This window comes from Stenella coeruleoalba, assembly GCF_951394435.1.
Source record: "Stenella coeruleoalba genome assembly, chromosome: 6".
NCBI lineage: Eukaryota > Metazoa > Chordata > Mammalia > Artiodactyla > Delphinidae > Stenella > Stenella coeruleoalba.
The window spans coordinates 67,317,960-67,332,508 of record NC_137151.1 but is presented as its reverse complement, the minus strand read 5'-3'; the positions used below and the strand labels follow the sequence as shown (position 1 = coordinate 67,332,508).

General features: G+C 37.1%; 1 protein-coding gene across 3 annotated transcripts in view; it reads left to right on the top strand.

The window, feature by feature from the left end:
* Window positions 1-14,549, top strand: part of METTL8 (methyltransferase 8, tRNA N3-cytidine) — an 83,727-nt gene that overhangs the window by 33,194 nt on the left and 35,984 nt on the right. For all 3 annotated transcript variants that reach the window (XR_013828762.1, XM_079924486.1, XM_079924487.1), the window contains one exon: window positions 1,799-1,953. Coding sequence is in view for 2 of the 3 variants with exons in the window: in XM_079924486.1 (XP_079780612.1) it covers window positions 1,799-1,953 (155 nt within the window). In the remaining variant the exon portion in view is untranslated. The remainder of the gene's footprint in view (window positions 1-1,798; window positions 1,954-14,549) is intronic.

Here is a 14,549-nt window from a genome sequence, read left to right as displayed (position 1 = left end):
GGTTAATTAGAAAAAGCTGCCTAAGCTGGACAAATTGCCACATGTATAGGCCCTGGCTATACCGTGTTTTTCTATGGGCTAGCGGTCTGCAAGGCACACACTTCTCTGACATTTTCCTGAATTGCCTAATATCCAATCTGGTTATGCCTTTTTGTCTCCAGCTGTCTGTAGATGTTCTTGGGCATTTATAGTGAGAGAAACATCTTTTTTTCCCTTCTCTTCCTCTTATATATATAGGTAGATATAGATAAGTATCACGTGATTATTTGAAGGATTGAAATTTCATTTTGATTTGGCTTTCCTGGGTGGAAAACATTTACATAATTTCATACTTTTGAGCATGAATTGCCTCTTTTTCTAGGTGTAATCCATTTCTACTCTTCAGCATACGGAAGATTTTATGAATAATGTTCAGTGCAGAAAGAGAGCTCTAAAAATAATTGTGCTAGTAGGGTTTTGTTAGTCTTATGTGGAACAGTGACAGGAGAAAAGAACAAAGGCACATCAGAGGAAAGGTAGTGGTAGGCAGAGCATTTGATTTCATTTGCCTCCACCAAAGAGCTTGCATTTAGTGGAGAAGGAAAAACAAATAAGAAACAGGAGATCTGCACTAGCTATTGAATGTTTCATTTCTCATCACTGTTAGTCACATTTGAATGGAATCATTGCAGTCTTTTTGGTGTGTATAACTAAGCCTTTTTTTCCCAAAAGGAAAATCTTGAATTTTATGTTTAAAAGCACAATGAGATGTTTTTGACATTCTGCAGTTTGTTTTGGAATTCATAGTCTTAAAACCCATTGACTTTCAGTAAGGTGGTAAAGGGTGTACAATACATGTCATTTTTATGCCTGATAGCACCTGGGATAGTCTCTAATGCATATTATATATACACACCTTTCATCATCCGTTTCTACCTGACAGCTTACAGCGTTAGGCTGAATGTTGCGATTAACAACTGAATGGGGGTGAAATGCCAAGCGGTATTACAATGGATTCTTATTGGAAAACATAAGCTCTTTAGAGCTTATTTTTTATACTTTTCCATGAAGATTTTAAGCCGACATATATGCCAGTACATAATTAAAATAACATACTCTTTAAATGTTTAAGTTATTCTCCAGAAATGGAGATAGATTTGGCTAATCAAATGATGATTCTCCTCTTGAGCTGGGATTTAAGCATGCGTTTTGTACAGGGAAATCGGTTTTGCAAATGCATTACTGATTATTCTTTAAAATGTATGTATACAGGGTTGTTAGAATTAAGAACTGTTGGGATCATATCTTAATATAGTTATTTTACCAAGATTCATATTATTCAGCCCAGCCTAGGGAATGAGATTTTTAAAATTTGTTTTCTTATTCTGCTCCTATACTTGAGTTTTTGGTCTAGTGGTCATCAAATATTCCCTAGAAATACATTTGCATAGAATTCCCAAAACAAAATAATAAAATCACTTAAAAAAACTTTTTAGTATGCAAAATCCAGATTCTGGGCTTACATGCTTTAGCCATGTGCTAAAAATTATATAAGCAAATACCAAAGAAAGCCAAGTTGGTCAAGGCTGTGACTTATAAAGAATGCCAGGCAATGTTGGACACTCCAGATATTCTTTTTCCTTCTCTTGGCCTGAAAAATACTTCAGGAAAGAAGCTACCATGCCCATCTTTCATTTCAAATTTTTTAGTTTTGATGTCCTTTCTCAGCTTGTAAACCTTTTAGGCCAGTTATTGGCTCTTAGATAAATAATATGTCGTTTAATCCATATTGACTAATTAACTGTTTGTAACTTTCCAGGTACTGATGAGGATGAATGTGATTTGGAGAAATTATTTTTCTCATCTAAGGATAAGAAAGATGCCTCACAGATACCGAAGTAGTTATCACCCAGTGGCCCCTCTGGGATCAAGGATTTTAACTGATCCAGCCAAAGTTTTTGAACACAACATGTGGTAAGTTATCTTTTTTTTTTTTTGTGGTACACGGGCCTCTTACTGTTGTGGCCTCTCCCGTTGCGGAGCGCAGGCTCAGCGGCCATGGCTCACGGGCCCAGCCACTCCGCGGCATGTGGGATCTTCCCGGACCAGGGCACGAACCCGTGTCCCCTGCATCGACAGGTGGACTCTCAACCACTGCGCCACCAGGGAAGCCCGGTAAGTTATCTTTTTAGGTGTGATATAATGTATGTACATTAAGCATCACCAGTGTTATTTTCATTTAGTGCCAGAAAAGGATTTTTTAAATTGAGCACTTATGTTGTTGAAGTTAAAAGCAAGGGTAACTGATCCCAACTTAAATGTTACCAATTCTGAATTTCTTTGCAAAGAGAATTAGAAAAGTGAAGTTTCCCAAGTGCTTTCCTCAGCTTTGGGTTCTTGCAGGCCCTCCCTGCTCACCTCTGATCCTGATTTGGCAGCATATCACTGAGGGGGCTTCTTTTCTAGGTAGAGCCCTCCATTTGCCTCTTTTACAAGTACTTATCAATCAGCAAATGTGAACTCAGTACCTGCTGCTTACTGAGCACCAGGGAGAACACATTGGTTTGACCTTAATTCATGCTTTTAAGAAATCCACCCTTTATTTGTGAAGATAGATGGGTATTTATAGGGAAAACTGATAATTAGGAATACAAGGCAGCAAATTGTAAGGGCCCAGAGTGTTCTTATAAGGCATAGGTCTGTATAAGAACAACTCAAGGGCTTCCCTGGTGGCGCAGTGGTTGAGAGCCCACCTGCCGATGCAGGGGACACGGGTTCGTGCCCCGGTCTGGGAGAATCCCACATGCCGCGGAGCGGCTGTGCCCGAGAGCCATATAAAGGAAGGTTTAAGTGGAGAAACTGAGATATTTATTCTTTCTCCAGTACCCAGTATGGTGCCTGACACATAAATATTTGTGGAATAATAGATAGGTAAAGCTGGAGTAAGGGCATTCTAGGTGGGTAGACAGTCATATCCACCTAGATGAGGAAGTATAAGGCATATTCAGGAGAACAGGATAGTTTGCCGAAAATAAAGGCTCTTCTAGGAGATTGGTAAATGATAAGGTTGGAATGGTAATAGACCAGGTGTGGGGTAGGAGCAAGATTGTGTGTGGTCTTAAATTCACACCTGAAGTGAAAGGTATTACAGAGCCACTAAAGAGAAATGGCATTCATTATACATGGTATATTAAGTATAAGTATTTGTATAACAGTATAAGGATAGATCAGCAGGTAGAACTAGAAGCAGAAAAGGGAAAATGAGAGAGAGATTGTAAGGGAAGAAAAAATAGAACTTGGTGCTTTTGTAGAATAAAGGAAAAGGAAACATTTGACTTGGAAGGTTTGATCCTAGATGACTAATAGAAATAGGAAAATCAAGAGGTAAATTGATTTTTTTTAAATATAATAGAAGAAAAACAGGTGGTTTATCTTCTTGTTTTGTTTGTTTGTTTTTTGTGTTTTTTTGCATTATGCGGGCCTCTCACTGTTGTGGCCTTTCCCGTTGCGGAGCACAGGCTCCGGACGTGCAGGCCCAGCAGCCATGGCTCACGGGCCCAGCCGCTCCGCGGCATGTGGGATCTTCCCAGACCGGGGCACGAACCCATGTCCCCTGCATTGGCAGGCGGACTCTCAACCACTGCGCCACCAGGGAAGCCCTTTTTTTTTGTTTGTTTGTTTTGTTTTTATCTTCTTTTTTTAAATTGAAGTATAGTTGATGTACAATATTATATAAGTTACAGGTATAAAGTATAGTGATTCACAATTTTTAAAGGTTATACTCCATTTATAGTTACAAAATATTGGCTATATTCTCATCCTTGTAGCTTATTTTATACATAATAGTTTGTAACTCTTAATTCCCTACCCCTATATTGCCCCTCCCTCTTCTCTCTCCCCCTGGTAACCACTGGTTTGTTCTCTATGTCAAACAGGTGTTTATATATTTAACTTCTTATAAAGTTAAATATACACTTATCATATGACACAGCAATTCCACCCACTCCTAGGTATTTACCAGAATAAATGAAAATATATGTCCACATAAAGACTTGTATATGAGTGCTCATAACAGATATAGGTATTAGACAAAATAAGAGGTAAATTGATTTTTTATTTTGGAATAAAGATGGTGCATTTAATTTTAGATATTTTGAATAGGTTTTCAGAGAGGGACATCCTGAGAAAAATGTCCAAAACATAGACTCCACTGCTAGGAAGAGAGAGCAGTCAGGGCTGAAGATGTGAGGTTGGGTATAATATCTGCAGACAAGATTGTTATCTGACTAGCCTTGGGAGCAGGACCTCTAGGGCTGGGAAAGTAATTCGTGGACTTTCTATGTTTATATTGCAACAGAATATCAATTTTAAAAGTAAATAGATTGACTTTATTAATTAGTCCTGCACTATACAATATGGTGGCCCCTACCCACATATGGTTTTTGAGCACTTGAAACCTGGTTAGTCTGAATTCAGATGTGCTATATAACATTTTGAAGATTTAATACAAGTAAAAGGTAAAGTATATCATTAATAATTTTTGTACTTAATTATTCAGTAAATGTTAAAATGATATTATTTTGGATATGTTGAATTACAGTATTTTATTAAAATTAATTTCCTTTTCACTTTTTTATCATGGCTACGAGAAAATTTTAAATTACATGTGTGGCCGACATTATACTTTCTTGGACAGTTACTAAGTTAAACCATTTTGACTATCATCACCAATTTGGACAGTTATAATAGGTTGTGAGATAATTGTCAAACAGTTAAACCTCCAGAGGAACTTCTGGTCCTAGGCAAGCTCCTCATTTGCCAGGTTTTTTGTGTTGTTTTTTGTCAGTAGACTCTAGTGATTTAGTTGTCTACATTTCTTTTTCCATTTGCTATCACTAGCTTTTTTGCCCAAGATTCCTGCCTGCCCATTTAAGTTCTGTTTTGTCATAGGCTCTCAGGGAAGCAAGGGTCATCTGGTTCAGTGCCTCTCAAACACTGTGGGCTAGCTTAGGGCTGCTGCACAAGAATCCCTTGAGGTATGGCCCAGGAATTTGTAATTTGAAAAAGTTCTTTTAGTAATTCTGTTGAGCTACCAGGTTTAGGAATCCTTGATGCAGTCCAATGGTTTCAAACTTTAGTAGAATTTTTTTTCCAAGTGAAGGCTTAACATAGAATCCCAATATTTAAAAGGTAAAAACAAACCTACTCTGAGTGAAGTGAAGTGGTCATAGAGGCTTGGGGCATTGACAGCTCCACTTCCCTTTTCCTCTCCCACCCCTCCCTCCCTCTAGCAGCCTAGAGGACCTTTAGGGTTCAGCTGACCAGAGTTTGAAAAACCTTGATCTGATCTCTACAGCCATCCTTCTCCATAGCAGACCCCCAAAGAAGTTACCCTGCCTGTGCAGGATACCTCTAGTGAACTCTCTCCAAAACAGATACATACTGTAATAATAAAAAAATAATAATTTTCTCCAAGGGAAGAGGAAAGTAGTTGCTTCACATCACCTTCCCATGTCCCCCACCCCAGTTCCCCCCATTTTTTTGCTTGAAGAGAAGATAAGTAAATTAAACTGAAAACCAGAAGACTGGTTTACTTTCTCCTTACTTCAAGTCCAAAGTTCTGTCTAAAAGTTCTCACTTCCTTCCTTATTTCCTCCTTTATATTTAAGAATAATGTCTCCTCATGCTGAATTTTGATTTTTAAGAAGTCTCTTAACAAGTACATGTCAGTTTTCTCTCAGAGATGTTGATCAGAATTGTGTACAGTTCATTTTTCCCTTTAGCCTCTAGTTTAGTTAATAAGAACTATTTACTCTATACATGAACCTCTTGTTAAAAATTTTTTGAGAAAAAATAAAAATACCGTTTTTCTTCAGTTTCTATATCCTGAGTAATATTTGCCCTCCAGATTCTGGATATTACTAGTATTTACATCTGCCTATAGGCTCTTAATTCTTAATAGTTTAGTTAAGTGAATTTCACATAACATAAAATTAACCATTTTAGGTGAACAGTTCAGTGGCATTAATTACATTCACGATTTTGTGCAACCAGCATCGTTCCAAAACATTTCCATAACTCTAAAGTAAAATCCCTTATCCATTAGGCCTCTTACACTCATGCTACAGTTCCCAGCCCCTGGCAACCACCAATCTGTGTTCATCTCTAGAGAATTACCTCTTCTGCATATTTCGTATAAATGAGATTATACAATATGTGATCTTCTGTGTCTGGCTTCTTTCCCTTAGCATAAAGTCTTGGAGGTCCATCCATATTGTAGCATGTATCGGTACTTGATTCATTTTTATGACAGAATGGTATTCCATTGTATGTATATACCACAGTTGGTTTATCCACTCATTCACTGATGGACATTTAAGCTATTTCCACCTTTTGGCTCTTGTGAACAGAGCTGCTGTGAACATGTGTGTACATGTACTTGTTTGAGTCACCTAGGGATGGAACTGTGGGGTCATGTGGTAATTCTACATTTAACTTTTTGCAGAACCGCCAAACTTTCCCACAGTGACTAAATCATTTTGTATTCCACTTATAGTCTTTTAGTTATACTTAGTACATTTATCAATTTGGGGGGTACTGACATGAAACTATATTCAGAGTGCTTGTGAGACATGGCCCAGACATCTGTCTGTATTGAGCAAATTACACGGTTACTTGGAAGAATCATTCCTTATTCCACGCTGCTCCTGGTTTAAGTGTATAGGAACTTTTCAGGGGACCCCCGAAATTTATAAGGAAGCAGTAAGCACTTGTATTATCATATAACTAAATCAGCTAGGCCAGCAGCTTTCAAGCTTTTTGGCATGACCCACAGTAAGGAGAACAGTTTACATCATGGAACAGTACCTGTACGTATAACACATGCACATATATGAAACAGGAACAGAAGTTTCCTATGCAGTTTTACCATGTAAGACATGCACTCAGAGTTTCCATTTGTTCTTTTCTGCTCCATTTTTGTTTTTTTCTCTTTTTAAATGTAGATGGACTAACTAAATTGATTTCATGACTCACTGAAAGGGTCATGACCTTTAGTTTAAAAGCACTGAGCTAAGTGATTCTCTGTAGATCCAAGGCAAGACCTATATCCTGTAACATGACTTTCTATTACATAACCCATTTAAATAACTGACTGTTTCCAGCATCCCGATAGAGTTCAGGCATCAAGAATTCTTTCTTACTATATAGTCTGAATTTTCTTTATACAGTAATTTGTCATGAGAGGCAATCTAGATGTTAAAAGGGGCAGTCTACATGTCTAACTTTAGGAAGTTACTTAATCTCTTTGTGCCTCAGTTTCCTCATCTCTAAAATGGGATAATAATAGTAATATTAACCTCATAGAGTTCTTGTAAGGGTTGAATTAGTATATATATATTATAATATAAATTGTATATACATGATAAATAAGCAACACATAAGAATTAGCTGTATTATTATTATTACCATTTCCTAACATGTACTTTAGTTACTTATGTGTCTGTTTTATCTTCATTATTAGATTGTATGACTCTTCAGAGAAGAACTTAGCTTATATCTGTTTCATTGCTATATTCTCTATATTATAGGCACCCAATAAGTTTGTTTGAATAAGTGAATCAATGTAGAGAAATAGGAGATCCAATTCATGTCTACTTGAAATTTACAGCTAGACTGAGAGTTACTATCATAGCTATAAAAAATAAATAAATAAAAAATAAATTTAAAAAATATCATAGCTAAACATGGGCTTCAGAACCCAAAAAATCTGAATTTAAGCCCTGACTCTACCCCTTTCCAGGGTTAGAATTTGAGGAATTTGAGCAAGTTTTTTTCATGAGGTGTTGTGAGTATTAAAGGAAATAAATATGTAAAACACTTAGTAGTAGTAAGCTCCCTAAAAGGCATCATTCTTGTTATTATTATAAGATGGAGAGTTGAGATATATACCAATGAATAAATAAACAGTATAGAGGACTATGCAGGGTCATACAGTGAAGACAGTGAAGACCATAGGAATAGTCTTCAGAATAGGAAGAGATTTTTGAGATGGGGATGTAAGAAAGTCAATAAGATTTCATAAGGCAGGTAGGATTTAACCTGGGCTCTAAGGATGAGGAGGATTTAAATAGTGAAAACCCTTTTGTTCTAGACATGAGCAAAGATCTGCATTGTACACGAGGTATATTTCGTGTACAAAAGCAAGCAAATAGACCAGCCCACTTGGAAGAGAGGTTTCACATTTTGAAACTGGGTAAATGGTGTGACAAAAGAAGTATTTTAGGAGAATTAATCAGGCTCTGTTGTCAGGACACGTAGAGTTAACCATTATAGAACATGAAATGATATCTTTTTTCCTTAGCATTTTTGTTATATTGACATGTACCCATCACTGGGCTAGGTTCAGAGCAGTACTCAAGAGAGGAACAGCAGATGATCACTGCTCTAAAGGAGCTCTAGTCTGTTTCACTAATAAGCTTGAGTCCTCCGGGTAAAGAAGATGGAATGAATCTGAAAAACAAAGTATTCCTCCTCCAACAAAATGAATAAGAAGTAGTAAAAGCAAGCAAAAACTATGCCAACAGCAACTACAAGAGTTCATACTGTTCATACATAGACAATTAGTGACCAAGGAAAGAAACTATAGATTCATGTGTGGCCCAGAGTGGCTCCTAACCCTATCTTTATCCCTCAGAAGCAGTATTAGGGAAAGGTCAGCTGACAAATCATTACTAATACTCATTAGGCAGCCCTGGCAAATGTTGAGAAAGAGCCCTTGAAAATAAATGTTCTTACCTATCACAGAAAAATTTGAGGTCTTAGTGAGCAGGGAAAATCATGGGGCTCACCATTTTCCAGAGTTCCATGCTGAATTGAAACTATCCAAAGCCCAAGGGAAACCCCCTTAGGAATAGGACACATCCTAACTAGATAAGTGAAACCTAGCATAGATAGGACTTAATAAATCTCAAAAAAAAAAAAAAAAAAAAGCAGACCCAGACCCTCATAGAATAAAGGCTGCCAACTACCCAGTGGAGTTCCCCCTTCTCCCCCACCTCTGACACCCTCAGATTACAGAAAAGTGCAGAGGATACATAATACCCAACCTTCAAACTAAGCTTGCAGAGAAAGATAAACCTGAGTAAGGTTTGGTGTCAAGAGAATTTGTCTGCCAACAAACCAGAGAGGAAAGAAGGAAGGAGGGGAGAAAGAACATAGCATGCACTATGGATTAGTTTGCATTTTCCAATATTTTATGTAAAGGGAATCACAATATATACTCTTTTTTTTCTGGCCTCTTTTACTAAGGATCATTATTTTTAGGTTTATGCATGTTGTTGCATATATCAATATTTTGCTTATTTTTATGACTGATAAAAGAATAAAATCAGAATATATAAAAAGCTCTCAAAATTCGATAAACAACCCAATAAAAATGGGCAAAATATTGAACAGACACTTCACCTAAGAAGATACACTGATAACAAGCATACGAAAAGATGCTCAAACATCAGTAGTCATTAGGGAAGTGCAAATTAAAGTCACAGTGAAATACTACCAAACATTTATTAGAACAGCTAAAATTCAAAATACTGTACCAATACTGTTCGTGAAGATGTAGAGGAACTGGAATTTTCATACACTGCTGGTGGGAATATAAAATGGTGCAACCACTTTGGAAAACAGCTTGGCAGTTTCTTAAAAAATTAAACATACAACCTCTATATGATTCAGCCATTCCATTCCTAGATATTTATCCAAGAGAAAAGAAAGCATACAAAGACTTTTGCATGATTGTTCATAGCTTTATGTGTAATAGTCAAATTTGGCAACAACCCAAATGTCCATCAACAAGTAAATGGATAAACAAATTGTGGTATATCTATATAATGAACACTACTAATAAAAAAGGAATGAAACTATTGATACACACAACGACATGAATGAATTTCAAAATAATTATGCTGAGTGAAAGAAGCTAGAAATAAAGAGTATGTACTTTACTTTTACTGTACTGGAAAATGCAAATTAATCTATAGAGGCCGACAACAGATCAGTGGTTGTTAGTGAAGCAGGAGGCGGGTGTGGCGAGAAGGGGAGGGGTGGAAGGGAGGGATTACAAAGGTGCACCAGAAAACTTGAGAGTAATGGATATATTCATTAACTTGGTTGTGGTGATGTTTTCACGCATATTACATTTGTCAAAATGTATCAGATCATATACTTTAAATATGTGCGGTATGTCAGTTATACCTCAATAAAGCCATTAAAAAATATGGTTACATCCATACATCGGGAAACAATGTAGCAGTTAATAAAAATAAGAGAGATCCATGTGTATTGATATCAAGAGATGGCTATGGTATGTCATTAAACAGAAAGAGCAAGTTGCAGAAAAGTATCTCTAGTATGGCCTCATTTTTATTAAGGAATTTCTATACATGTGCTACAGTATATACATATCTTTGTTTTTATATACACAGAGAAATGTCTGGAAAGGTCCACATCATACTGATAACACTGTTTATCTCAGGGATGGACATGGGGATAAGAAGTAGGGTAGAGATGAAACTTCGTATTTTATAAGCATTAGTATTATTTGAATTTTGAGTTTTTTAAAAGAATGCCCCCCATGTACATATTCTCATCTTACTGTCTATCTGATAAAGTCTTTGTTCTTTAATAATCAATTACAACTCCTCGTCTTCCTAACAGTTTTGGGTTCTACCAAATCTTCTTCATTTTCGTGTCCCCAGTTCACAGCCCGGTGCCTAATAGTTATAGGTTGTCAATAAATGTCTAATGAGAGAAGTAAATATTGTTTTTTTTCCAGCAGCTGTGACCTCTATCTCTTGTATGCAGAAGTGGGAAGGCATTGGTTCTTTCTGTGTGTCTTTTGTATGTCATTCATTCCTAAGTAAGAAACTGAATTACTAATAAAAATAATCAACTGAAATATTTATTATGGCCAAAAAAGATAAGTGGAAAGCCAGGACTCAGAAATATAAATTAGTGTCAATAGTAGAAAAGATTTAATTGAAGTTACTTCAATTATTCTCTGATTTACCTATAACAACTATATTTTATCCGAGACCTTTTTTTTACCGATTAACATCTCTGTGAAGTCATGGCATTTCTTAAAATTGATGGCATCTTACAATTGTAATTGGAAGTGTTTTTTTCTTTCTTACAGAAAGAAGAAAGGTACAGAAAGTAATGGTATCCTAGATTTGATGAAATAGGATAATTATAATTTCAAAGTACATAGTCTTAATTGTACACTGTTTTGAGAACTATTACATTTATTTTACTAATACAAAAACTAAGAGACATAGAAAATATAAATTACTTTCCACTGCCATACATCAAGATTAACATTTGAATATTTGTTATATTGTTAGAAAAGCATGAAAACCTTTTGTTATATGGATAAATTGGCAACAGACATAAAAGATTGACCCAGAAGGAAGTACATGTGAACATATGGGAAAATATACAACAGTAAAAGAAATACAAATCAAAACAATTTGGTACCTTTTTAGAGCTACTAAAATAACACCAAAAAAGAAAGAAAAAGAGAGAGAGAAATTTAAGATAACACCGTATCCTGGTAGCAGTGTAAGTTAATACAATCTGGTTATATTTCTGTTTATTTTTTGTCTCATCTGTTCTTTTATTTTTCTCTACTGGCTTTTTGGCTATACATCTTTTGATTATTTTTTGTATGTTATTTTAGAGCAATAGTTTCAAACATTTTGGTCTTAGAACCCCTGTACACTGTTAAATCATTGAGGACCCCAAAGACCTTTTATTTATGTGGATTATATCTATTGATATGTTCAATATTAGAGATTGAAACTGAACAGTAAAATATTAATTAATTTTAAAACAATAATAAACATTACATGTTAACATAAATTCATATTTTCATGAAAATATCTATTTGCTCCCCAAAAATATAGTGCAAGGAGTGCATTGTTTTAAATGTTTGTAAGTCTCTCTAATGTCTGGCTTAATGGAAAAAGCTGGATTCTCACATGTGCTTCTTCATTTAATCTTTTGTGTAATGTTGTTTAGGTTGAATTATATGAAGGAAACTTGGCCTCACACAGATATGTACTTGTAAAAGAGAGGAGTGTTATAATAGCATCTTAAGATAATTTTAGATATTTTTCTTTTTTTTTTAGTTGTGCCCCACATCTTGTGGGATCTTAGTTCCCTGACCTGGGATTGAACCCTGGCCCTCGGCAGTGAAAGCGCAGGAGTCCTAACCACTGGACCACCTGGGAATTCACCATATTTTTCTTTCCTTTTTAAAAAATATTTATTTCTTTATTTTTGGCTGTGTTGGGTCTTCGTTGCTGCACGCGGGCTTTCTCTAATTGCGGCAAGCAGGGGCTATTCTTCATTGTGGTGCATGGGGGTCTAATTGTGGTGGCTTCTCTTGTTGCAGAGCACGGGCTCTAGGTGCGCGGGCTTGCTTCACTAGTTGTGGCTCACAGGCTCTAGAGCGCAGTCTAAGTAGTTGTGGCACATGGACTTAGTTGCTCCGCAGCATGTGGGATCTTCCCGGACCAGGGCCCGAACCTGTGTCCCCTGCACTGGCAGGTGGATTCTTAACCACTGTGCCACCAGGGAAGCCCCCCCATATTTTTCTTGATACTACATTAAATCTCAGCAGCAGCAGTTTCTTAGTTGCAATATGGAATATGAAACCATATCAATGAACTTTTGGTATTGTGCTATATTATAATCCATTGTTACACCTTATACTTTTTTTTAAAATAAATTTATTTATTTTATTTATTTATTTTTGGCTGCGTTGGGTCATTGTTGCTGTGCCCCGTTTTTCTCTAGTTGCGGTGAGTAGGGGCTACTCTTCGTTGCGTTGTGCGGGCTTCTCATTGCGGTGGCTTCTCTTGTTGCGGAGCACAGGCTCTAGGCGCGCAGGCTGCAGTAGTTGTGGCTCATGGGCTCTAGAGCGCAGGCTCAGTAGTTGTGGTGTACAGACTTAGTTGCTCCGTGGCATGTGGGATCTTCCCAGACCAGGGCTCAAACCCATGCCCCCTGAATTGACAGGCAGATTCTTTTTTTTTTTTTTTTTTTTTTTTTTGCGGTACGCGGGCCTCTCACTGTTGTGGCCTTTCCCATTGCGGAGCACAGGCTCCAGACGCGCAGGCTCAGTGGCCATGGCTCACGGGCCCAGCCGCTCCGCGGCATGTGGGATCTTCCCGGACCCGGGGCACGAACCTGTGTCCCCTGCATCGGCAGGCAGACTCTCAACCACTGCGCCACCAGGGAAGCCCGACAGGCAGATTCTTAACCACTGCGCCACCAGGGAAGCCCGCACCTTATATTTTGAATTTTTTTTTTACCTATGCATCATTTTATGACATCATGTATGGATAATTTGGAAAGTTTAGTTCCCTGTTTTATGTAGATTCAGATGACACATTTCATTATACAATATTCAAAAATCACATTTGTTAATACACCATTATTCCCATCAGGAAAAATCTCTTAAGTATTGGGAGCTATCAAACTCGTGGTGGAAACAACCTTTCCAAAATCCTAATTTTTGCTTGAAAGCACAAAATTTATCTTTGACAGCAAATACTTTTTCTTTTCTTAAAGTGATAGGCTGATTTTGTTTACTTTTAAGATGCCGAATACTCAAGTCTGAATAGCTATAGTTTGTCTACAGTTGCTCTTTCAAGTAAAAATAGCATTCCATGAGAAAAGCATGTAATTTAGTTCACAATGCAAACAATCATACAAGTACTTTTCTACAAGTCATTCATCAGACTTCAGTGTGCAGCTTTTTGCATGCCTCCCATTTTGTCACATAAAATATTAAAAATATATTTACCGAAGGGTAATATATTATCCTCCTCCTTCACATGCTAAAAGTTTTGATTATCTGGTGGACATTATGGATGATATCTTATGTGGAATTTGGATTATGTTGTCTTCCTTTAAAGGTGTTGAGGTTTTTTTCCTGGCAAGTGGTTAAATTATTGCCAAATCTTCTTGGTCAAGTCAGATTTAATTTTAGGTTCTGTTCAGGTGAAATTATTTTGATATTTTTCTGAATCTAGCGTGATTCTTATTCCTATAGCGTGGCATTTCTGGGGTCTTAACTGAATGCCTGAAGTGTTCAGAGAGGTCTCTCCACTCTGGCTTAGCCAGAACTCCAGTATCTCCAAGCACTGCACTGCACTGCCTATGCAGACTTCAGGGACCCTCCCCTTTGTCCAACCCCCTCTTGTTCAGTATTCTGCTGCACAAAGTCTCACCATCTCAGCAGCTCTGAACCTTGATTTCTGCCTTCTCAGCTCACAAAACTACCACTCAGTGAGTCAGCCAGGCTCTGCTTGGGCTCTACCTCTGCACCACAGTCTAGAACATGTCCCAGACAGAAAGCCCAGCGTAAATGTGGGAGTTGACCTTTTGTGTTTCTCTTCTTTTAGGGATCACAGTCCTGTGCTGTCTGAAGTGTAGTCCAGTGCCTAAAAGCAATTGCTTTATATACTATTTTATCCAGTTTTATTATTGTTTATAGCAGAAGG